Source organism: Strongylocentrotus purpuratus, unplaced genomic scaffold, assembly GCF_000002235.5.
Source record: "Strongylocentrotus purpuratus isolate Spur 01 unplaced genomic scaffold, Spur_5.0 spur5_scaffold_4, whole genome shotgun sequence".
NCBI classification, from domain to species: Eukaryota; Metazoa; Echinodermata; class Echinoidea; order Camarodonta; family Strongylocentrotidae; genus Strongylocentrotus; species Strongylocentrotus purpuratus.
This window is the reverse complement of record NW_022145610.1, coordinates 28,226,576-28,251,873: the sequence shown is the minus strand read 5'-3', so window position 1 is coordinate 28,251,873 and position 25,298 is coordinate 28,226,576. Positions and strand designations below refer to the sequence as shown.

Genomic DNA, 25,298 nt, shown 5'->3' with positions numbered 1-25,298 from the left:
AATGGATACGAAAATGGACATTTCGGTTCTAGGATAATGACCCCCTGGACAATCACCCCCGGGCCAATTACGAACGGTACAAGTACACTCCAAGGCTCCAAGGTAAATTACCCAACAATCACCCCCGAAAAATTACCCCTAAGGATAATTCCCCCTCCCCACCACACGTGTACATTTACCCCCTAAAAATTACCTACTAGGTCAAATACCTCCGGAGGAAAATTGTCCTGGGGGGGGGGGGTGTGTAATTTTCCGGGGAGGGGTGATTGTCTATAGGGGGTAATCGTCCTGCTACGAAACAATTCGCCTCCACCTACACACGCTCGCACACACTCGCGCCCACCCACGCTCACACACACACACACACACACACGCGCACACACACATTCACAACTTATCATAATGCATATATAATGTTCACACATACGAAGACACACAACGTTGGTATTTTTCTTCCGGGTTAAATTTCGAACATAAATCTTCCCCGCCCCCTCCCCCCCAAAAATACATAAATGTCATTCTCTTACTTTCCCCTTGTATCTTTCTTTCAATATTCCTCGGATATACGCTTAACTCCCACAAATTCCGCTAAAATACTTTTTTTTGTTGGTTAGAACACCGGCTTTTCTTCTTGCTGTCTCAACATTCAAATTTAATTGGTTGTAAAGTTTTGGCAAAAATGGAGGCGCCGAAAATGAGAATGACTTTACGCGTACACTACAATGAAAAAAAATGAGGCTGTACCCAACAGTCTTATACTAAGAATTACAGATGTAGTAATTTTTATGATATTCAATAATGAAATGGGAAACGAACTGGGCAGTGCTATCATTATGTTTCTCATGTCACTTTGGACGTCACTTGGCGGTTTGGGGTGGTTTACTGCAAACTAATGTGAACGAGGCCCAGGTCAGAAACATCCGCACTTCCGCATCATCACAATCTAATGAAAGTAGTTATTCAAAGCGTGAACAAAATGAAGGAAGGTATACACATGTACGCATTACAGACACACACATACACGTTGTATCATTGAGTTCCATCTAGAAAGGACAAATTTATTGCATTAAATGCATAATATCAAAGAATACAGAATGGTTTACATTGCTACCTCTACAAATTCGTAACGATTTAAAGATAGATTGGGAATATAAACAGGGCCCATACTTTAAAAACCTTACAAAGCTTACTTTTCCATTAACTAAAGTAGTAAGGACACAAAATTATCTCTACAAGTCTTCTTAATTTCTTCTTAGACCATGGAGCAGTGCCTTGTATATCTATCGTCTGGAAAAGGAGCTATATAATTCCATTTATTATTATCATTATCAATATATATTTTCGATTTTAGTTTTTATAGGAATATGGCCTGATTAACCTTTTGGCGTGTTACATTATCATTTGATGTGTATTATACAAGGAATATGTACTATATAAATGTACTTTAGCGAGGAAAAGCATTGGAAAAATCGAGCAAAGTGATGTTTGTATATGATAAAATAGCAATTCGTCTACTTTTGTATTAATTAATCATCAATTTCGTGCTTGCGTATTCTGATTCACGTGTACTAGGACAAAACTTAGTTAATTTTTACTCAAAATTCACTTCATGTTTATTACTTTAAGAATTATGTGCATCCTATCTGACCGTTTATTCATCTTTCAGACCGTCATATTAAGAGGGGGCAATCACCAAAATAAACCAACGATATATATAATCGTTAATATTTATAGGCATTCAACACCAGCGTCTTGAGCGTGCACGCAGGAGACGCCTGTACCGCTGTTTAAGTTATTCACGCAATCGAAGAGGGACGCTTCGCTTCCGTTGCATTCGAGATCTGTGAGGAGAATATTTCCGGTACCCTCGCCGTAGTAGGCTTCGCTCCGTGCAGCCCCCGTTTCTCCAAGGGAGAGCATCCGGCAGACGACCGAAGCATCTCTGTCGTCCCATAGATCATCGCATACGGTTCCCCATTCTCCGTTGACCAGCACCTCAACTCGCCCACTTGCTAAGCCACCTACAAGACGGACTGGAACTGTGTGTGAAACAAACAATGTAGGCATAGTTTAAAAAACAGAAGTACTGACCACCATTCTGAAGTTGGCTATATCTGCGGACCAGTTGGAGAAGCTCTGGAGGTCTCGTTATTTTATATAGAGAATAGAACTGCGGATGGTTATATGATGATGAATTATGATGAAGGTGGTAATTAAAATGTTAATAATAGTAGTAATAATAAAAACAAAGATAATAGAGTTAATTATTTCTGTAGTGCAGCTACTCTATGAATATAATGCGAATGATTAGAAAAAACAAACTCTATTTTTGGCTTTTGAAAACACTTGGATCTTTCAGAGGCTTTGATTGACAGATTGGGCTCTTCTGATAAAAGGAGAAGGTTGCTCCAAATCTTTGGAGTAGCACAACTTAAACAATTTATCTTTTTTTAACATGAGGCAGATTAGAAGCAGCTTGTCCTGTTAACTTATTTAGTTATATCCATGATATTTTTATAATTTAGGACTTGACCATTCACAGCTTTTCAAACAATCAATAGTATACAATTGTACCCTATTGTTGAACAATATAACTTTATCAGGGATCTAATGAGAGGACAAATCGAGAAATTTAACCCAAATCTCGCACAAGCATCGGTATGAGCAAACGTGAACATGAAAGTAAACCTTCACTTGCACTTTGGAATGTAAGGATGGTGCATTGTATGTCCGGAGATATCATCAAGCAATGTAATGTAATTTCCAATTAGTTACCAGGGGGTACTTCACAGCGGACGCCAGCATCTTCTGAATGACCACAGTTACTGACTCCAAGACCTCGATTCGAGCACTCGAAGATGGACGATTCATTTCCAGAGCAATTTACGTCATCAAGGACGATGATTCCAGTGCCTTCGCCGAATCCAGCCGATGATACAGCTTCAGAAGCACCTGCAAAACCGAGAGATCGACAGACCACGTTGGCATCGTCTATATCCCAAGCATCGTCACAGACAGTTCCCCATTCTCCGTTGAAGCTGACCTCTACACGACCTTCGGATGACAAGAGGCCGTCTACAAGTCGTATGGTTGCCTCTGTAATTGAAATAGATAAACAATGAAATATTAAAATGTTTACACCAAGAGCGTCTAATGAAAAAGATAATGAAATAATCTCTTCGAAATATGCAGGACAAACCGGCAAAGACAGTGGTTAAAGACTTGTGATTGAGAAAAAAAATCTATACAAGTTCAAATGTTTTAAAAGTCAATGTACATACAGCTAATAATTATTCATACCCTTTACAAGTTTTGCAGTTACTTAAATATGTACAAAATTGATTTGTACTAATTTTTTTTTCTTGAAAATATGACATATTAAAACTAACATCGGAAAGTACTCAACAAACGCCTTTATTAAGCCTGCCCACCTTTCATCAATTTACAAGGGGTATGAGTGTTGGTTGTTAACTGTTTAAAGATATATATATATATATATAATCTTATAAAATCATATAAAATCGAATATGTCATTTTAATAATACATTCCTACTAGTAAAACAAACAATCAACTTTAGATTGCTATAACTCATTAAAATAAAGGCCTTTGCATTTGCGTACTTTTAAGAAATCCTTAAAACAAATGCATTTGTTTGTAATAATGAAACAGATATAGATATGCTACGCAGCGAGCCCGAGCATCTTCGGAATGACCACAGTTATAGTCTCAAAGACCACGATTCGAGCACTCAGACCAGTCCAAAAAAATTCACGTCATGAAGGATAATGCATCCAGTGGTGGGCCGAATCCGGCAGACCAGACAGCTTTTTTTCTATATCTTTTACGCATCGTAATACAATTTTTACTGATACCGATATTTTTCTCTGATTGTAAGCTTTTCATAACTTACTCGGGTATGTCAATTCTAGAAATGTTCGTTTCACAAGTTGAAGATTTTATGATAGCAATCGTGACTAAGACTATTATATTCAAAAATTTATATAGAACCAGCGAATTTTCTCCCAGCCATCTGTTGCAGAAATAACCTATACCTTTATCAACGATATCTCATTTAAACATACCTTCAAGCACCTCACAACGAACTCCAGCATCTTCTGAATGACCACAGTTACTGACTCCAAGACCTCCATTCGAGCATTCAAAGAGACTCGATTCATTTCCAGAGCAATTGACGTCATCAAGGACGATGGTTCCAATACCTTGGCCGAATCCAGCCGATGAGACAGCTTCAAGAGCACCAGCAAAACCGAGAGATCGACAGACCACGCTGGCATCGTTTGTATCCCAAGCATCATCACAAACAGTTCCCCATTCTCCATTGTAGCTGACCTCTACACGGCCTTCAGAATCCGAGGTGCCTCCCACAAGACGTACCTCACCATCTGTAACAAGAAGAAATAATTTGTTCTTGTTGACTAATAATACTTTCAAAAAATATTATAATTCAGATAATTTTGGCCAATTACGATTCTTTTATCTTATTGATATATATTTACAATCATTAGTGTTAAGAACGTACACGTTAATGAAAAGTCCAGAACTACCTCTTATACCACAAGTTACTCCACTCAGATTTCGTGATATACTAAGAAATATTACTATCATGATAATCAACATGTCATATAGAACGCAGGAATTACATTCAAAGTTTACTTTATAAACAATGACTCATCTAAACGTACCTTCAAGCACTCGACAACGGACGCCAGCATCTTCTGAATGACCACAGTTACTGACTCCAAGACCTCCATTCGAGCATTCAAAGAGACTCAATTCATTTCCAGAGCAATTGACGTCATCAAGGACGATGGTTCCAATACCTTGGCCGAATCCAGCCGATGAGACAGCTTCAAGAGCACCAGCAAAACCGAGAGATCGACAGACCACGCTGGCATCGTTTGTATCCCAAGCATCATCACAAACAGTTCCCCATTCTCCATTGTAGCTGACCTCTACACGGCCTTCAGAATCCGAGGTGCCTCCCACAAGACGTACCTCACCATCTGTAACAAGAATAAATCATTTGTTCTTATATACTAATAGTAATTTCAAAAAATATTATAATTCAGATAATTTTGGCCAACTACGATTCTTTTATCTTATTGATATATATTCACAATCATTAGTGTTAAGAACGTACACGTTAATGAAAAGTCCAGAACTACCTCTTATACCACAAGTTACTCCACTCAGATTTCGTGATATACTAAGAAATATTACTATCATGATAATCAACATGTCATATAGAACGCAGGAATTACATTCAAAGTTTACTTTATAAACAATGACTCATCTAAACATACCTTCAAGCACTCGACAACGGACTCCAGCATCTTCTGAATGACCACAGTTACTGACTCCAAGACCTCCATTCGAGCATTCAAAGAGACTCGATTCATTTCCAGAGCAATTGACGTCATCTAGGACGATGGTTCCAATACCTTGGCCGAATCCAGCCGATGAGACAGCTTCAAGAGCACCAGCAAAACCGAGAGATCGACAGACCACGCTGGCATCGTTTGTATCCCAAGCATCATCACAAACAGTTCCCCATTCTCCATTGTAGCTGACCTCTACACGGCCTTCAGAATCCGAGGTGCCTCCCACAAGACGTACCTCACCATCTGTAACAAGAAGAAATAATTTGTTCTTGTTGACTAATAATACTTTCAAAAAATATTATAATTCAGATAATTTTGGCCAATTACGATTCTTTTATCTTATTGATATATATTCAAAATCATTAGTGTTAAGAACGTACACGTTAATGAAAAGTCCAGAACTACCTCTTATACCACAAGTTACTCCACTCAGATTTCGTGACATACTAAGAAATATTACTATCATGATAATCAACATGTCATATAGAACGCAGGAATTACATTCAAAGTTTACTTTATAAACAATGACTCATCTAAACGTACCTTCAAGCACTCGACAACGGACTCCAGCATCTTCTGAATGACCACAGTTACTGACTCCAAGACCTCCATTCGAGCATTCAAAGAGACTCAATTCATTTCCAGAGCAATTGACGTCATCAAGGACGATGGTTCCAATACCTTGGCCGAATCCAGCCGATGAGACAGCTTCAAGAGCACCAGCAAAACCGAGAGATCGACAGACCACGCTGGCATCGTTTGTATCCCAAGCATCATCACAAACAGTTCCCCATTCTCCATTGTAGCTGACCTCTACACGGCCTTCAGAATCTGAGGTGCCTCCCACAAGACGTACCTCACCATCTGTAACAAGAAGAAATAATTTGTTCTTGTTGACTAATAATACTTTCAAAAAATATTATAATTCAGATAATTTTGGCCAATTACGATTCTTTTATCTTATTGATATATATTCACAATCATTAGTGTTAAGAACGTACACGTTAATGAAAAGTCCAGAACTACCTCTTATACCACAAGTTACTCCACTCAGATTTCGTGATATACTAAGAAATATTACTATCATGATAATCAACATGTCATATAGAACGCAGGAATTACATTCAAAGTTTACTTTATAAACAATGACTCATCTAAACATACCTTCAAGCACTCGACAACGGACTCCAGCATCTTCTGAATGACCACAGTTACTGACTCCAAGAACTCCATTCGAGCATTCAAAGAGACTCGATTCATTTCCAGAGCAATTGACGTCATCAAGGACGATGGTTCCAATACCTTGGCCGAATCCAGCCGATGAGACAGCTTCAAGAGCACCAGCAAAACCGAGAGATCGACAGACCACGCTGGCATCGTTTGTATCCCAAGCATCATCGCAAACAGTTCCCCATTCTCCATTGTAGCTGACCTCTACACGGCCTTCAGAATCCGAGGTGCCTCCCACAAGACGTACCTCACCATCTGTAACAAGAATAAATCATTTGTTCTTATATACTAATAGTAATTTCAAAAAATATTATAATTCAGATAATTTTGGCCAATTACGATTCTTTTATCTTATTGATATATATTTACAATCATTAGTGTTAAGAACGTACACGTTAATGAAAAGTCCAGAACTACCTCTTATACCACAAGTTACTCCACTCAGATTTCGTGATATACTAAGAAATATTACTATCATGATAATCAACATGTCATATAGAACGCAGGAATTACATTCAAAGTTTACTTTATAAACAATGACTCATCTAAACATACCTTCAAGCACTCGACAACGGACTCCAGCATCTTCTGAATGACCACAGTTACTGACTCCAAGACCTCCATTCGAGCATTCAAAGAGACTCGATTCATTTCCAGAGCAATTGACGTCATCAAGGACGATGGTTCCAATACCTTGGCCGAATCCAGCCGATGAGACAGCTTCAAGAGCACCAGCAAAACCGAGAGATCGACAGACCACGCTGGCATCGTTTGTATCCCAAGCATCATCACAAACAGTTCCCCATTCTCCATTGTAGCTGACCTCTACACGGCCTTCAGAATCCGAGGTGCCTCCCACAAGACGTACCTCACCATCTGTAACAAGAAGAAATAATTTGTTCTTGTTGACTAATAATACTTTCAAAAAATATTATAATTCAGATAATTTTGGCCAATTACGATTCTTTTATCTTATTGATATATATTTACAATCATTAGTGTTAAGAACGTACACGTTAATGAAAAGTCCAGAACTACCTCTTATACCACAAGTTACTCCACTCAGATTTCGTGATATACTAAGAAATATTACTATCATGATAATCAACATGTCATATAGAACGCAGGAATTACATTCAAAGTTTACTTTATAAACAATGACTCATCTAAACGTACCTTCAAGCACTCGACAACGGACGCCAGCATCTTCTGAATGACCACAGTTACTGACTCCAAGACCTCCATTCGAGCATTCAAAGAGACTCAATTCATTTCCAGAGCAATTGACGTCATCAAGGACGATGGTTCCAATACCTTGGCCGAATCCAGCCGATGAGACAGCTTCAAGAGCACCAGCAAAACCGAGAGATCGACAGACCACGCTGGCATCGTTTGTATCCCAAGCATCATCACAAACAGTTCCCCATTCTCCATTGTAGCTGACCTCTACACGGCCTTCAGAATCCGAGGTGCCTCCCACAAGACGTACCTCACCATCTGTAACAAGAATAAATCATTTGTTCTTATATACTAATAGTAATTTCAAAAAATATTATAATTCAGATAATTTTGGCCAACTACGATTCTTTTATCTTATTGATATATATTCACAATCATTAGTGTTAAGAACGTACACGTTAATGAAAAGTCCAGAACTACCTCTTATACCACAAGTTACTCCACTCAGATTTCGTGATATACTAAGAAATATTACTATCATGATAATCAACATGTCATATAGAACGCAGGAATTACATTCAAAGTTTACTTTATAAACAATGACTCATCTAAACATACCTTCAAGCACTCGACAACGGACTCCAGCATCTTCTGAATGACCACAGTTACTGACTCCAAGACCTCCATTCGAGCATTCAAAGAGACTCGATTCATTTCCAGAGCAATTGACGTCATCTAGGACGATGGTTCCAATACCTTGGCCGAATCCAGCCGATGAGACAGCTTCAAGAGCACCAGCAAAACCGAGAGATCGACAGACCACGCTGGCATCGTTTGTATCCCAAGCATCATCACAAACAGTTCCCCATTCTCCATTGTAGCTGACCTCTACACGGCCTTCAGAATCCGAGGTGCCTCCCACAAGACGTACCTCACCATCTGTAACAAGAAGAAATAATTTGTTCTTGTTGACTAATAATACTTTCAAAAAATATTATAATTCAGATAATTTTGGCCAATTACGATTCTTTTATCTTATTGATATATATTCAAAATCATTAGTGTTAAGAACGTACACGTTAATGAAAAGTCCAGAACTACCTCTTATACCACAAGTTACTCCACTCAGATTTCGTGACATACTAAGAAATATTACTATCATGATAATCAACATGTCATATAGAACGCAGGAATTACATTCAAAGTTTACTTTATAAACAATGACTCATCTAAACGTACCTTCAAGCACTCGACAACGGACTCCAGCATCTTCTGAATGACCACAGTTACTGACTCCAAGACCTCCATTCGAGCATTCAAAGAGACTCAATTCATTTCCAGAGCAATTGACGTCATCAAGGACGATGGTTCCAATACCTTGGCCGAATCCAGCCGATGAGACAGCTTCAAGAGCACCAGCAAAACCGAGAGATCGACAGACCACGCTGGCATCGTTTGTATCCCAAGCATCATCACAAACAGTTCCCCATTCTCCATTGTAGCTGACCTCTACACGGCCTTCAGAATCTGAGGTGCCTCCCACAAGACGTACCTCACCATCTGTAACAAGAAGAAATAATTTGTTCTTGTTGACTAATAATACTTTCAAAAAATATTATAATTCAGATAATTTTGGCCAATTACGATTCTTTTATCTTATTGATATATATTCACAATCATTAGTGTTAAGAACGTACACGTTAATGAAAAGTCCAGAACTACCTCTTATACCACAAGTTACTCCACTCAGATTTCGTGATATACTAAGAAATATTACTATCATGATAATCAACATGTCATATAGAACGCAGGAATTACATTCAAAGTTTACTTTATAAACAATGACTCATCTAAACATACCTTCAAGCACTCGACAACGGACTCCAGCATCTTCTGAATGACCACAGTTACTGACTCCAAGAACTCCATTCGAGCATTCAAAGAGACTCGATTCATTTCCAGAGCAATTGACGTCATCAAGGACGATGGTTCCAATACCTTGGCCGAATCCAGCCGATGAGACAGCTTCAAGAGCACCAGCAAAACCGAGAGATCGACAGACCACGCTGGCATCGTTTGTATCCCAAGCATCATCGCAAACAGTTCCCCATTCTCCATTGTAGCTGACCTCTACACGGCCTTCAGAATCCGAGGTGCCTCCCACAAGACGTACCTCACCATCTGTAACAAGAATAAATCATTTGTTCTTATATACTAATAGTAATTTCAAAAAATATTATAATTCAGATAATTTTGGCCAATTACGATTCTTTTATCTTATTGATATATATTTACAATCATTAGTGTTAAGAACGTACACGTTAATGAAAAGTCCAGAACTACCTCTTATACCACAAGTTACTCCACTCAGATTTCGTGATATACTAAGAAATATTACTATCATGATAATCAACATGTCATATAGAACGCAGGAATTACATTCAAAGTTTACTTTATAAACAATGACTCATCTAAACATACCTTCAAGCACTCGACAACGGACTCCAGCATCTTCTGAATGACCACAGTTACTGACTCCAAGACCTCCATTCGAGCATTCAAAGAGACTCGATTCATTTCCAGAGCAATTGACGTCATCAAGGACGATGGTTCCAATACCTTGGCCGAATCCAGCCGATGAGACAGCTTCAAGAGCACCAGCAAAACCGAGAGATCGACAGACCACGCTGGCATCGTTTGTATCCCAAGCATCATCACAAACAGTTCCCCATTCTCCATTGTAGCTGACCTCTACACGGCCTTCAGAATCCGAGGTGCCTCCCACAAGACGTACCTCACCATCTGTAACAAGAAGAAATAATTTGTTCTTGTTGACTAATAATACTTTCAAAAAATATTATAATTCAGATAATTTTGGCCAATTACGATTCTTTTATCTTATTGATATATATTTACAATCATTAGTGTTAAGAACGTACACGTTAATGAAAAGTCCAGAACTACCTCTTATACCACAAGTTACTCCACTCAGATTTCGTGATATACTAAGAAATATTACTATCATGATAATCAACATGTCATATAGAACGCAGGAATTACATTCAAAGTTTACTTTATAAACAATGACTCATCTAAACGTACCTTCAAGCACTCGACAACGGACGCCAGCATCTTCTGAATGACCACAGTTACTGACTCCAAGACCTCCATTCGAGCATTCAAAGAGACTCCATTCATTTCCAGAGCAATTGACGTCATCAAGGACGATGGTTCCAATACCTTGGCCGAATCCAGCCGATGAGACAGCTTCAAGAGCACCAGCAAAACCGAGAGATCGACAGACCACGCTGGCATCGTTTGTATCCCAAGCATCATCACAAACAGTTCCCCATTCTCCATTGTAGCTGACCTCTACACGGCCTTCAGAATCCGAGGTGCCTCCCACAAGACGTACCTCACCATCTGTAACAAGAATAAATCATTTGTTCTTATATACTAATAGTAATTTCAAAAAATATTATAATTCAGATAATTTTGGCCAACTACGATTCTTTTATCTTATTGATATATATTCACAATCATTAGTGTTAAGAACGTACACGTTAATGAAAAGTCCAGAACTACCTCTTATACCACAAGTTACTCCACTCAGATTTCGTGATATACTAAGAAATATTACTATCATGATAATCAACATGTCATATAGAACGCAGGAATTACATTCAAAGTTTACTTTATAAACAATGACTCATCTAAACATACCTTCAAGCACTCGACAACGGACTCCAGCATCTTCTGAATGACCACAGTTACTGACTCCAAGACCTCCATTCGAGCATTCAAAGAGACTCAATTCATTTCCAGAGCAATTGACGTCATCAAGGACGATGGTTCCAATACCTTGGCCGAATCCAGCCGATGAGACAGCTTCAAGAGCACCAGCAAAACCGAGAGATCGACAGACCACGCTGGCATCGTTTGTATCCCAAGCATCATCACAAACAGTTCCCCATTCTCCATTGTAGCTGACCTCTACACGGCCTTCAGAATCCGAGGTGCCTCCCACAAGACGTACCTCACCATCTGTAACAAGAAGAAATCATTTGTTCTTATATACTAATAGTAATTTCAAAAAATATTATAATTCAGATAATTTTGGCCAATTACGATTCTTTTATCTTATTGATATATATTCACAATCATTAGTGTTAAGAACGTACACGTTAATGAAAAGTCCAGAACTACCTCTTATACCACAAGTTACTCCACTCAGATTTCGTGATATACTAAGAAATATTACTATCATGATAATCAACATGTCATATAGAACGCAGGAATTACATTCAAAGTTACTTTATAAACAATGACTCATCTAAACATACTTTCAAGCACTCGACAACGGACTCCAGCATCTTCTGAATGACCACAGTTACTGACTCCAAGACCTCCATTCGAGCATTCAAAGAGACTCAATTCATTTCCAGAGCAATTGACGTCATCAAGGACGATGGTTCCAATACCTTGGCCGAATCCAGCCGATGAGACAGCTTCAAGAGCACCAGCAAAACCGAGAGATCGACAGACCACGCTGGCATCGTTTGTATCCCAAGCATCATCACAAACAGTTCCCCATTCTCCATTGTAGCTGACCTCTACACGGCCTTCAGAATCTGAGGTGCCTCCCACAAGACGTACCTCACCATCTGTAACAAGAAGAAATAATTTGTTCTTGTTGACTAATAATACTTTCAAAAAATATTATAATTCAGATAATTTTGGCCAATTACGATTCTTTTATCTTATTGATATATATTCACAACCATTAGTGTTAAGAACGTACACGTTAATGAAAAGTCCAGAACTACCTCTTATACCACAAGTTACTCCACTCAGATTTCGTGATATACTAAGAAATATTACTATCATGATAATCAACATGTCATATAGAACGCAGGAATTACATTCAAAGTTTACTTTATAAACAATGACTCATCTAAACGTACCTTCAAGCACTCGACAACGGACTCCAGCATCTTCTGAATGACCACAGTTACTGACTCCAAGACCTCCATTCGAGCATTCAAAGAGACTCAATTCATTTCCAGAGCAATTGACGTCATCAAGGACGATGGTTCCAATACCTTGGCCGAATCCAGCCGATGAGACAGCTTCAAGAGCACCAGCAAAACCGAGAGATCGACAGACCACGCTGGCATCGTTTGTATCCCAAGCATCATCACAAACAGTTCCCCATTCTCCATTGTAGCTGACCTCTACACGGCCTTCAGAATCCGAGGTGCCTCCCACAAGACGTACCTCACCATCTGTAACAAGAATAAATCATTTGTTCTTATATACTAATAGTAATTTCAAAAAATATTATAATTCAGATAATTTTGGCCAATTACGATTCTTTTATCTTATTGATATATATTCACAATCATTAGTGTTAAGAACGTACACGTTAATGAAAAGTCCAGAACTACCTCTTATACTACAAGTTACTCCACTCAGATTTCGTGATATACTAAGAAATATTACTATCATGATAATCAACATGTCATATAGAACGCAGGAATTACATTCAAAGTTTACTTTATAAACAATGACTCATCTAAACATACTTTCAAGCACTCGACAACGGACTCCAGCATCTTCTGAATGACCACAGTTACTGACTCCAAGACCTCGATTCGAGCATTCAAAGAGAGCCGATTCTTCTCCAGAACAATTGACGTCATCAAGGACGATGGTTCCAATACCTTGGCCGAATCCAGCCGATGAGACAGCTTCAAGAGCACCAGCAAAACCGAGAGATCGACAGACCACGCTGGCATCGTTTGTATCCCAAGCATCATCACAAACAGTTCCCCATTCTCCATTGTAGCTGACCTCTACACGGCCTTCAGAATCCGAGGTGCCTCCCACAAGACGTACCTCACCATCTGTAACAAGAAGAAATAATTTGTTCTTGTTGACTAATAATACTTTCAAAAAATATTATAATTCAGATAATTTTGGCCAATTACGATTCTTTTATCTTATTGATATATATTCAAAATCATTAGTGTTAAGAACGTACACGTTAATGAAAAGTCCAGAACTACCTCTTATACCACAAGTTACTCCACTCAGATTTCGTGATATACTAAGAAATATTACTATCATGATAATCAACATGTCATATAGAACGCAGGAATTACATTCAAAGTTTACTTTATAAACAATGACTCATCTAAACGTACCTTCAAGCACTCGACAACGGACTCCAGCATCTTCTGAATGACCACAGTTACTGACTCCAAGACCTCCATTCGAGCATTCAAAGAGACTCAATTCATTTCCAGAGCAATTGACGTCATCAAGGACGATGGTTCCAATACCTTGGCCGAATCCAGCCGATGAGACAGCTTCAAGAGCACCAGCAAAACCGAGAGATCGACAGACCACGCTGGCATCGTTTGTATCCCAAGCATCATCACAAACAGTTCCCCATTCTCCATTGTAGCTGACCTCTACACGGCCTTCAGAATCCGAGGTGCCTCCCACAAGACGTACCTCACCATCTGTAACAAGAAGAAATAATTTGTTCTTGTTGACTAATAATACTTTCAAAAAATATTATAATTCAGATAATTTTGGCCAATTACGATTCTTTTATCTTATTGATATATATTTACAATCATTAGTGTTAAGAACGTACACGTTAATGAAAAGTCCAGAACTACCTCTTATACCACAAGTTACTCCACTCAGATTTCGTGATATACTAAGAAATATTACTATCATGATAATCAACATGTCATATAGAACGCAGGAATTACATTCAAAGTTTACTTTATAAACAATGACTCATCTAAACATACCTTCAAGCACTCGACAACGGACTCCAGCATCTTCTGAATGACCACAGTTACTGACTCCAAGACCTCCATTCGAGCATTCAAAGAGACTCGATTCATTTCCAGAGCAATTGACGTCATCAAGGACGATGGTTCCAATACCTTGGCAGAATCCAGCCGATGAGACAGCTTCAAGAGCACCAGCAAAACCGAGAGATCGACAGACCACGCTGGCATCGTTTGTATCCCAAGCATCATCACAAACAGTTCCCCATTCTCCATTGTAGCTGACCTCTACACGGCCTTCAGAATCCGAGGTGCCTCCCACAAGACGTACCTCACCATCTGTAACAAGAATAAATCATTTGTTCTTATATACTAATAGTAATTTCAAAAAATATTATAATTCAGATAATTTTGGCCAACTACGATTCTTTTATCTTATTGATATATATTCACAATCATTAGTGTTAAGAACGTACACGTTAATGAAAAGTCCAGAACTACCTCTTATACCACAAGTTACTCCACTCAGATTTCGTGATATACTAAGAAATATTACTATCATGATAATCAACATGTCATATAGAACGCAGGAATTACATTCAAAGTTTACTTTATAAACAATGACTCATCTAAACATACCTTCAAGCACTCGACAACGGACTCCAGCATCTTCTGAATGACCACAGTTACTGACTCCAAGACCTCCATTCGAGCATTCAAAGAGACTCGATTCATTTCCAGAGCAATTGACGTCATCAAGGACGATGGTTCCAATACCTTGGCCGAATCCAGCCGATGAGACAGCTTCAAGAGCACCAGCAAAACCGAGAGATCGACAGACCACGCTGGCATCGTTTGTATCCCAAGCATCATCACAAACAGTTCCCCATTCTCCATTGTAGCTGACCTCTACACGGCCTTCAGAATCCGAGGTGCCTCCCACAAGACGTACCTCACCATCTGTAACAAGAAGAAATAATTTGTTCTTGTTGACTAATAATACTTTCAAAAAATATTATAATTCAGATAATTTTGGCCAATTACGATTCTTTTATCTTATTGATATATTTACAACCATTAGTGTTAAGAACGTACAAGTTAATGAAAAGTCCAGAACTACCTCTTATACCACAAGTTACTCCACTCAGATTTCGTGATATACTAAGAAATATTACTATCATGATAATCAACATGTCATATAGAACGCAGGAATTACATTCAAAGTTTACTTTATAAACAATGACTCATCTAAACGTACCTTCAAGCACTCGACAACGGACTCCAGCATCTTCTGAATGACCACAGTTACTGACTCCAAGACCTCCATTCGAGCATTCAAAGAGACTCAATTCATTTCCAGAGCAATTGACGTCATCAAGGACGATGGTTCCAATACCTTGGCCGAATCCAGCCGATGAGACAGCTTCAAGAGCACCAGCAAAACCGAGAGATCGACAGACCACGCTGGCATCGTTTGTATCCCAAGCATCATCACAAACAGTTCCCCATTCTCCATTGTAGCTGACCTCTACACGGCCTTCAGAATCCGAGGTGCCTCCCACAAGACGTACCTCACCATCTGTAACAAGAATAAATCATTTGTTCTTATATACTAATAGTAATTTCAAAAAATATTATAATTCAGATAATTTTGGCCAATTACGATTCTTTTATCTTATTGATATATATTTACAATCATTAGTGTTAAGAACGTACACGTTAATGAAAAGTCCAGAACTACCTCTTATACCACAAGTTACTCCACTCAGATTTCGTGATATACTAAGAAATATTACTATCATGATAATCAACATGTCATATAGAACGCAGGAATTACATTCAAAGTTTACTTTATAAACAATGACTCATCTAAACATACCTTCAAGCACTCGACAACGGACTCCAGCATCTTCTGAATGACCACAGTTACTGACTCCAAGACCTCCATTCGAGCATTCAAAGAGACTCGATTCATTTCCAGAGCAATTGACGTCATCAAGGACGATGGTTCCAATACCTTGGCCGAATCCAGCCGATGAGACAGCTTCAAGAGCACCAGCAAAACCGAGAGATCGACAGACCACGCTGGCATCGTTTGTATCCCAAGCATCATCACAAACAGTTCCCCATTCTCCATTGTAGCTGACCTCTACACGGCCTTCAGAATCCGAGGTGCCTCCCACAAGACGTACCTCACCATCTGTAACAAGAAGAAATAATTTGTTCTTGTTGACTAATAATACTTTCAAAAAATATTATAATTCAGATAATTTTGGCCAATTACGATTCTTTTATCTTATTGATATATATTTACAATCATTAGTGTTAAGAACGTACACGTTAATGAAAAGTCCAGAACTACCTCTTATACCACAAGTTACTCCACTCAGATTTCGTGATATACTAAGAAATATTACTATCATGATAATCAACATGTCATATAGAACGCAGGAATTACATTCAAAGTTTACTTTATAAACAATGACTCATCTAAACGTACCTTCAAGCACTCGACAACGGACTCCAGCATCTTCTGAATGACCACAGTTACTGACTCCAAGACCTCCATTCGAGCATTCAAAGAGACTCAATTCATTTCCAGAGCAATTGACGTCATCAAGGACGATGGTTCCAATACCTTGGCCGAATCCAGCCGATGAGACAGCTTCAAGAGCACCAGCAAAACCGAGAGATCGACAGACCACGCTGGCATCGTTTGTATCCCAAGCATCATCACAAACAGTTCCCCATTCTCCATTGTAGCTGACCTCTACACGGCCTTCAGAATCCGAGGTGCCTCCCACAAGACGTACCTCACCATCTGTAACAAGAATAAATCATTTGTTCTTATATACTAATAGTAATTTCAAAAAATATTATAATTCAGATAATTTTGGCCAACTACGATTCTTTTATCTTATTGATATATATTCACAATCATTAGTGTTAAGAACGTACACGTTAATGAAAAGTCCAGAACTACCTCTTATACCACAAGTTACTCCACTCAGATTTCGTGATATACTAAGAAATATTACTATCATGATAATCAACATGTCATATAGAACGCAGGAATTACATTCAAAGTTTACTTTATAAACAATGACTCATCTAAACATACCTTCAAGCACTCGACAACGGACTCCAGCATCTTCTGAATGACCACAGTTACTGACTCCAAGACCTCCATTCGAGCATTCAAAGAGACTCGATTCATTTCCAGAGCAATTGACGTCATCAAGGACGATGGTTCCAATACCTTGGCCGAATCCAGCCGATGAGACAGCTTCAAGAGCACCAGCAAAACCGAGAGATCGACAGACCACGCTGGCATCGTTTGTATCCCAAGCATCATCACAAACAGTTCCCCATTCTCCATTGTAGCTGACCTCTACACGGCCTTCAGAATCCGAGGTGCCTCCCACAAGACGTACCTCACCATCTGTAACAAGAAGAAATAATTTGTTCTTGTTGACTAATAATACTTTCAAAAAATATTATAATTCAGATAATTTTGGCCAATTACGATTCTTTTATCTTATTGATATATATTTACAACCATTAGTGTTAAGAACGTACACGTTAATGAAAAGTCCAGAACTACCTCTTATACCACAAGTTACTCCACTCAGATTTCGTGATATACTAAGAAATATTACTATCATGATAATCAACATGTCATATAGAACGCAGGAATTACATTCAAAGTTTACTTTATAAACAATGACTCATCTAAACGTACCTTCAAGCACTCGACAACGGACTCCAGCATCTTCTGAATGACCACAGTTACTGACTCCAAGACCTCCATTCGAGCATTCAAAGAGACTCAATTCATTTCCAGAGCAATTGACGTCATCAAGGACGATGGTTCCAATACCTTGGCCGAATCCAGCCGATGAGACAGCTTCAAGAGCACCAGCAAAACCGAGAGATCGACAGACCACGCTGGCATCGTTTGTATCCCAAGCATCATCACAAACAGTTCCCCATTCTCCATTGTAGCTGACCTCTACACGGCCTTCAGAATCCGAGGTGCCTCCCACAAGACGTACCTCACCATCTGTAACAAGAATAAATCATTTGTTCTTATATACTAATAGTAATTTCAAAAAATATTATAATTCAGATAATTTTGGCCAATTACGATTCTTTTATCTTATTGATATATATTTACAACCATTAGTGTTAAGAACGTACACGTTAATGAAAAGTCCAGAACTACCTCTTATACCACAAGTTACTCCACTCAGATTTCGTGATATACTAAGAAATATTACTATCATGATAATCAACATGTCATATAGAACGCAGGAATTACATTCAAAGTTTACTTTATAAACAATGACTCATCTAAACATACCTTCAAGCACTCGACAACGGACTCCAGCATCTTCTGAATGACCACAGTTACTGACTCCAAGACCTCCATTCGAGCATTCAAAGAGACTCGATTCATTTCCAGAGCAATTGACGTCATCAAGGACGATGGTTCCAATACCTTGGCCGAATCCAGCCGATGAGACAGCTTCAAGAGCACCAGCAAAACCGAGAGATCGACAGACCACGCTGGCATCGTTTGTATCCCAAGCATCATCACAAACAGTTCCCCATTCTCCATTGTAGCTGACCTCTACACGGCCTTCAGAATCCGAGGTGCCTCCCACAAGACGTACCTCACCATCTGTAACAAGAAGAAATAATTTGTTCTTGTTGACTAATAATACTTTCAAAAAATATTATAATTCAGATAATTTTGGCCAATTACGATTCTTTTATCTTATTGATATATATTTACAATCATTAGTGTTAAGAACGTACACGTTAATGAAAAGTCCAGAACTACCTCTTATACCACAAGTTACTCCACTCAGATTTCGTGATATACTAAGAAATATTACTATCATGATAATCAACATGTCATATAGAACGCAGGAATTACATTCAAAGTTTACTTTATAAACAATGACTCATCTAAACGTACCTTCAAGCACTCGACAACGGACTCCAGCATCTTCTGAATGACCACAGTTACTGACTCCAAGACCTCCATTCGAGCATTCAAAGAGACTCAATTCATTTCCAGAGCAATTGACGTCATCAAGGACGATGGTTCCAATACCTTGGCCGAATCCAGCCGATGAGACAGCTTCAAGAGCACCAGCAAAACCGAGAGATCGACAGACCACGCTGGCATCGTTTGTATCCCAAGCATCATCACAAACAGTTCCCCATTCTCCATTGTAGCTGACCTCTACACGGCCTTCAGAATCCGAGGTGCCTCCCACAAGACGTACCTCACCATCTGTAACAAGAATAAATCATTTGTTCTTATATACTAATAGTAATTTCAAAAAATATTATAATTCAGATAATTTTGGCCAACTACGATTCTTTTATCTTATTGATATATATTCACAATCATTAGTGTTAAGAACGTACACGTTAATGAAAAGTCCAGAACTACCTCTTATACCACAAGTTACTCCACTCAGATTTCGTGATATACTAAGAAATATTACTATCATGATAATCAACATGTCATATAGAACGCAGGAATTACATTCAAAGTTTACTTTATAAACAATGACTCATCTAAACATACCTTCAAGCACTCGACAACGGACTCCAGCATCTTCTGAATGACCACAGTTACTGACTCCAAGACCTCCATTCGAGCATTCAAAGAGACTCGATTCATTTCCAGAGCAATTGACGTCATCAAGGACGATGGTTCCAATACCTTGGCCGAATCCAGCCGATGAGACAGCTTCAAGAGCACCAGCAAAACCGAGAGATCGACAGACCACGCTGGCATCGTTTGTATCCCAAGCATCATCACAAACAGTTCCCCATTCTCCATTGTAGCTGACCTCTACACGGCCTTCAGAATCCGAGGTGCCTCCCACAAGACGTACCTCACCATCTGTAACAAGAATAAATCATTTGTTCTTATATACTAATAGTAATTTCAAAAAATATTATAATTCAGATAATTTTGGCCAACTACGATTCTTTTATCTTATTGATATATATTCACAACCATTAGTGTTAAGAACGTACACGTTAATGAAAAGTCCAGAACTACCTCTTATACCACAAGTTACTCCACTCAGATTTCGTGATATACTAAGAAATATTACTATCATGATAATCAACATGTCATATAGAACGCAGGAATTACATTCAAAGTTTACTTTATAAACAATGACTCATCTAAACATACCTTCAAGCACTCGACAACGGACTCCAGCATCTTCTGAATGACCACAGTTACTGACTCCAAGACCTCCATTCGAGCATTCAAAGAGACTCGATTCATTTCCAGAGCAATTGACGTCATCAAGGACGATGGTTCCAATACCTTGGCCGAATCCAGCCGATGAGACAGCTTCAAGAGCACCAGCAAAACCGAGAGATCGACAGACCACGCTGGCATCGTTTGTATCCCAAGCATCATCACAAACAGTTCCCCATTCTCCATTGTAGCTGACCTCTACACGGCCTTCAGAATCCGAGGTGCCTCCCACAAGACGTGCCTCACCATCTGTAACAAGAAGAAATAATTTGTTCTTGTTGACTAATAATACTTTCAAAAAATATTATAATTCAGATAATTTTGGCCAATTACGATTCTTTTATCTTATTGATATATATTTACAATCATTAGTGTTAAGAACGTACACGTTAATGAAAAGTCCAGAACTACCTCTTATACCACAAGTTACTCCACTCAGATTTCGTGATATACTAAGAAATATTACTATCATGATAGTCAACATGTCATATAGAACGCAGGAATTACATTCAAAGTTTACTTTATAAACAATGACTCATCTAAACGTACCTTCAAGCACTCGACAACGGACTCCAGCATCTTCTGAATGACCACAGTTACTGACTCCAAGACCTCCATTCGAGCATTCAAAGAGACTCAATTCATTTCCAGAGCAATTGACGTCATCAAGGACGATGGTTCCAATACCTTGGCCGAATCCAGCCGATGAGACAGCTTCAAGAGCACCAGCAAAACCGAGAGATCGACAGACCACGCTGGCATCGTTTGTATCCCAAGCATCATCACAAACAGTTCCCCATTCTCCATTGTAGCTGACCTCTACACGGCCTTCAGAATCCGAGGTGCCTCCCACAAGACGTACCTCACCATCTGTAACAAGAAGAAATCATTTGTTCTTATATACTAATAGTAATTTCAAAAAATATTATAATTCAGATAATTTTGGCCAACTACGATTCTTTTATCTTATTGATATATATTCACAATCATTAGTGTTAAGAACGTACACGTTAATGAAAAGTCCAGAACTACCTCTTATACCACAAGTTACTCCACTCAGATTTCGTGATATACTAAGAAATATTACTATCATGATAATCAACATGTCATATAGAACGCAGGAATTACATTCAAAGTTTACTTTATAAACAATGACTCATCTAAACATACCTTCAAGCACTCGACAACGGACTCCAGCATCTTCTGAATGACCACAGTTACTGACTCCAAGACCTCCATTCGAGCATTCAAAGAGACTCGATTCATTTCCAGAGCAATTGACGTCATCAAGGACGATGGTTCCAATACCTTGGCCGAATCCAGCCGATGAGACAGCTTCAAGAGCACCAGCAAAACCGAGAGATCGACAGACCACGCTGGCATCGTTTGTATCCCAAGCATCATCACAAACAGTTCCCCATTCTCCATTGTAGCTGACCTCTACACGGCCTTCAGAATCCGAGGTGCCTCCCACAAGACGTACCTCACCATCTGTAACAAGAAGAAATAATTTGTTCTTGTTGACTAATAATACTTTCAAAAAATATTATAATTCAGATAATTTTGGCCAATTACGATTCTTTTATCTTATTGATATATATTTACAATCATTAGTGTTAAGAACGTACACGTTAATGAAAAGTCCAGAACTACCTCTTATACCACAAGTTACTCCACTCAGATTTCGTGATATACTAAGAAATATTACTATCATGATAATCAACATGTCATATAGAACGCAGGAATTACATTCAAAGTTTACTTTATAAACAATGACTCATCTAAACGTACCTTCAAGCACTCGACAACGGACTCCAGCATCTTCTGAATGACCACAGTTACTGACTCCAAGACCTCGATTCGAGCATTCAAAGAGAGCCGATTCTTCTCCAGAACAATTGACGTCATCAAGGACGATGGTTCCAATACCTTGGCCGAATCCAGCCGATGAGACAGCTTCAAGAGCACCAGCAAAACCGAGAGATCGACAGACCACGCTGGCATCGTTTGTATCCCAAGCATCATCACAAACAGTTCCCCATTCTCCATTGTAGCTGACCTCTACACGGCCTTCAGAATCCGAGGTGCCTCCCACAAGACGTACCTCACCATCTGTAACAAGAAGAAATCATTTGTTCTTATATACTAATAGTAATTTCAAAAATATTATAATTCAGATAATTTTGGCCAACTACGATTCTTTTATCTTATTGATATATATTCACAATCATTAGTGTTAAGAACGTACACGTTAATGAAAAGTCCAGAACTACCTCTTATACCACAAGTTACTCCACTCAGATTTCGTGATATACTAAGAAATATTACTATCATGATAATCAACATGTCATATAGAACGCAGGAATTACATTCAAAGTTTACTTTATAAACAATGACTCATCTAAACATACCTTCAAGCACTCGACAACGGACTCCAGCATCTTCTGAATGACCACAGTTACTGACTCCAAGACCTCCATTCGAGCATTCAAAGAGACTCAATTCATTTCCAGAGCAATTGACGTCATCAAGGACGATGGTTCCAATACCTTGGCCGAATCCAGCCGATGAGACAGCTTCAAGAGCACCAGCAAAACCGAGAGATCGACAGACCACGCTGGCATCGTTTGTATCCCAAGCATCATCACAAACAGTTCCCCATTCTCCATTGTAGCTGACCTCTACACGGCCTTCAGAATCCGAGGTGCCTCCCACAAGACGTACCTCACCATCTGTAACAAGAAGAAATCATTTGTTCTTATATACTAATAGTAATTTCAAAAAATATTATAATTCAGATAATTTTGGCCAACTACGATTCTTTTATCTTATTGATATATATTCACAATCATTAGTGTTAAGAACGTACACGTTAATGAAAAGTCCAGAACTACCTCTTATACCACAAGTTACTCCACTCAGATTTCGTGATATACTAAGAAATATTACTATCATGATAATCAACATGTCATATAGAACGCAGGAATTACATTCAAAGTTTACTTTATAAACAATGACTCATCTAAACATACCTTCAAGCACTCGACAACGGACTCCAGCATCTTCTGAATGACCACAGTTACTGACTCCAAGACCTCCATTCGAGCATTCAAAGAGACTCGATTCATTTCCAGAGCAATTGACGTCATCAAGGACGATGGTTCCAATACCTTGGCCGAATCCAGCCGATGAGACAGCTTCAAGAGCACCAGCAAAACCGAGAGATCGACAGACCACGCTGGCATCGTTTGTATCCCAAGCATCATCACAAACAGTTCCCCATTCTCCATTGTAGCTGACCTCTACACGGCCTTCAGAATCCGAGGTGCCTCCCACAAGACGTACCTCACCATCTGTAACAAGAATAAATCATTTGTTCTTATATACTAATAGTAATTTCAAAAAATATTATAATTCAGATAATTTTGGCCAACTACGATTCTTTTATCTTATTGATATATATTCACAATCATTAGTGTTAAGAACGTACACGTTAATGAAAAGTCCAGAACTACCTCTTATACCACAAGTTACTCCACTCAGATTTCGTGATATACTAAGAAATATTACTATCATGATAATCAACATGTCATATAGAACGCAGGAATTACATTCAAAGTTTACTTTATAAACAATGACTCATCTAAACATACCTTCAAGCACTCGACAACGGACTCCAGCATCTTCTGAATGACCACAGTTACTGACTCCAAGACCTCCATTCGAGCATTCAAAGAGACTCGATTCATTTCCAGAGCAATTGACGTCATCAAGGACGATGGTTCCAATACCTTGGCCGAATCCAGCCGATGAGACAGCTTCAAGAGCACCAGCAAAACCGAGAGATCGACAGACCACGCTGGCATCGTTTGTATCCCAAGCATCATCACAAACAGTTCCCCATTCTCCATTGTAGGTGACCTCTACACGGCCTTCAGAATCCGAGGTGCCTCCCACAAGACGTACCTCACCATCTGTAACAAGAAGAAATAATTTGTTCTTGTTGACTAAGAAAAGCACTTCGAGATGATTTTTGCTGATTTATTTACAAAGGAACTAGGGAAGACTTTTTCGTTGATTATGCCTGAATTAAAAAAAGGATAATTATAAAAAAGATAAAATTAATGTTTAAAAAACCCCGTTAAAATAGGATCATTATGATTATTCAATATAACACACACATATATATATATATATATATATATGTATTGTTTAATATATAAAAGTGCGAGAATATTATATATATACTGTATATATATATATATATATATATATATATATATATATATTACATGTACATAAAGCATTCCATTATTTTTTTGAATATGGAAATGTATGATTATAAACTTAGCCCTTGCGCACAAGGCGTCATTTTCATT

General features: G+C 38.7%; 1 protein-coding gene across 1 annotated transcript in view; it reads right to left on the bottom strand.

The window, feature by feature from the left end:
• Window positions 1-1,102: 1,102 nt before the first annotated feature.
• The window catches only part of LOC115929142, a 30,314-nt gene continuing 6,118 nt past the window's right edge, over window positions 1,103-25,298 (bottom strand). The window contains exons 2-37 of the mRNA XM_030997456.1: window positions 24,573-24,893; window positions 23,952-24,272; window positions 23,331-23,651; window positions 22,711-23,031; window positions 22,090-22,410; window positions 21,469-21,789; window positions 20,848-21,168; window positions 20,227-20,547; window positions 19,606-19,926; window positions 18,985-19,305; window positions 18,364-18,684; window positions 17,743-18,063; window positions 17,122-17,442; window positions 16,501-16,821; window positions 15,880-16,200; window positions 15,261-15,581; window positions 14,640-14,960; window positions 14,019-14,339; window positions 13,398-13,718; window positions 12,777-13,097; window positions 12,156-12,476; window positions 11,536-11,856; window positions 10,915-11,235; window positions 10,294-10,614; window positions 9,673-9,993; window positions 9,052-9,372; window positions 8,431-8,751; window positions 7,810-8,130; window positions 7,189-7,509; window positions 6,568-6,888; window positions 5,947-6,267; window positions 5,326-5,646; window positions 4,705-5,025; window positions 4,084-4,404; window positions 2,776-3,096; window positions 1,103-2,039 (exon numbers count right to left, since the gene is read on the bottom strand). Of these exons, the coding sequence (XP_030853316.1) occupies window positions 1,729-2,039; window positions 2,776-3,096; window positions 4,084-4,404; window positions 4,705-5,025; window positions 5,326-5,646; window positions 5,947-6,267; window positions 6,568-6,888; window positions 7,189-7,509; window positions 7,810-8,130; window positions 8,431-8,751; window positions 9,052-9,372; window positions 9,673-9,993; window positions 10,294-10,614; window positions 10,915-11,235; window positions 11,536-11,856; window positions 12,156-12,476; window positions 12,777-13,097; window positions 13,398-13,718; window positions 14,019-14,339; window positions 14,640-14,960; window positions 15,261-15,581; window positions 15,880-16,200; window positions 16,501-16,821; window positions 17,122-17,442; window positions 17,743-18,063; window positions 18,364-18,684; window positions 18,985-19,305; window positions 19,606-19,926; window positions 20,227-20,547; window positions 20,848-21,168; window positions 21,469-21,789; window positions 22,090-22,410; window positions 22,711-23,031; window positions 23,331-23,651; window positions 23,952-24,272; window positions 24,573-24,893 (11,546 nt within the window). The 3' untranslated portion in view covers window positions 1,103-1,728. The remainder of the gene's footprint in view (window positions 2,040-2,775; window positions 3,097-4,083; window positions 4,405-4,704; window positions 5,026-5,325; window positions 5,647-5,946; window positions 6,268-6,567; window positions 6,889-7,188; window positions 7,510-7,809; window positions 8,131-8,430; window positions 8,752-9,051; window positions 9,373-9,672; window positions 9,994-10,293; window positions 10,615-10,914; window positions 11,236-11,535; window positions 11,857-12,155; window positions 12,477-12,776; window positions 13,098-13,397; window positions 13,719-14,018; window positions 14,340-14,639; window positions 14,961-15,260; window positions 15,582-15,879; window positions 16,201-16,500; window positions 16,822-17,121; window positions 17,443-17,742; window positions 18,064-18,363; window positions 18,685-18,984; window positions 19,306-19,605; window positions 19,927-20,226; window positions 20,548-20,847; window positions 21,169-21,468; window positions 21,790-22,089; window positions 22,411-22,710; window positions 23,032-23,330; window positions 23,652-23,951; window positions 24,273-24,572; window positions 24,894-25,298) is intronic.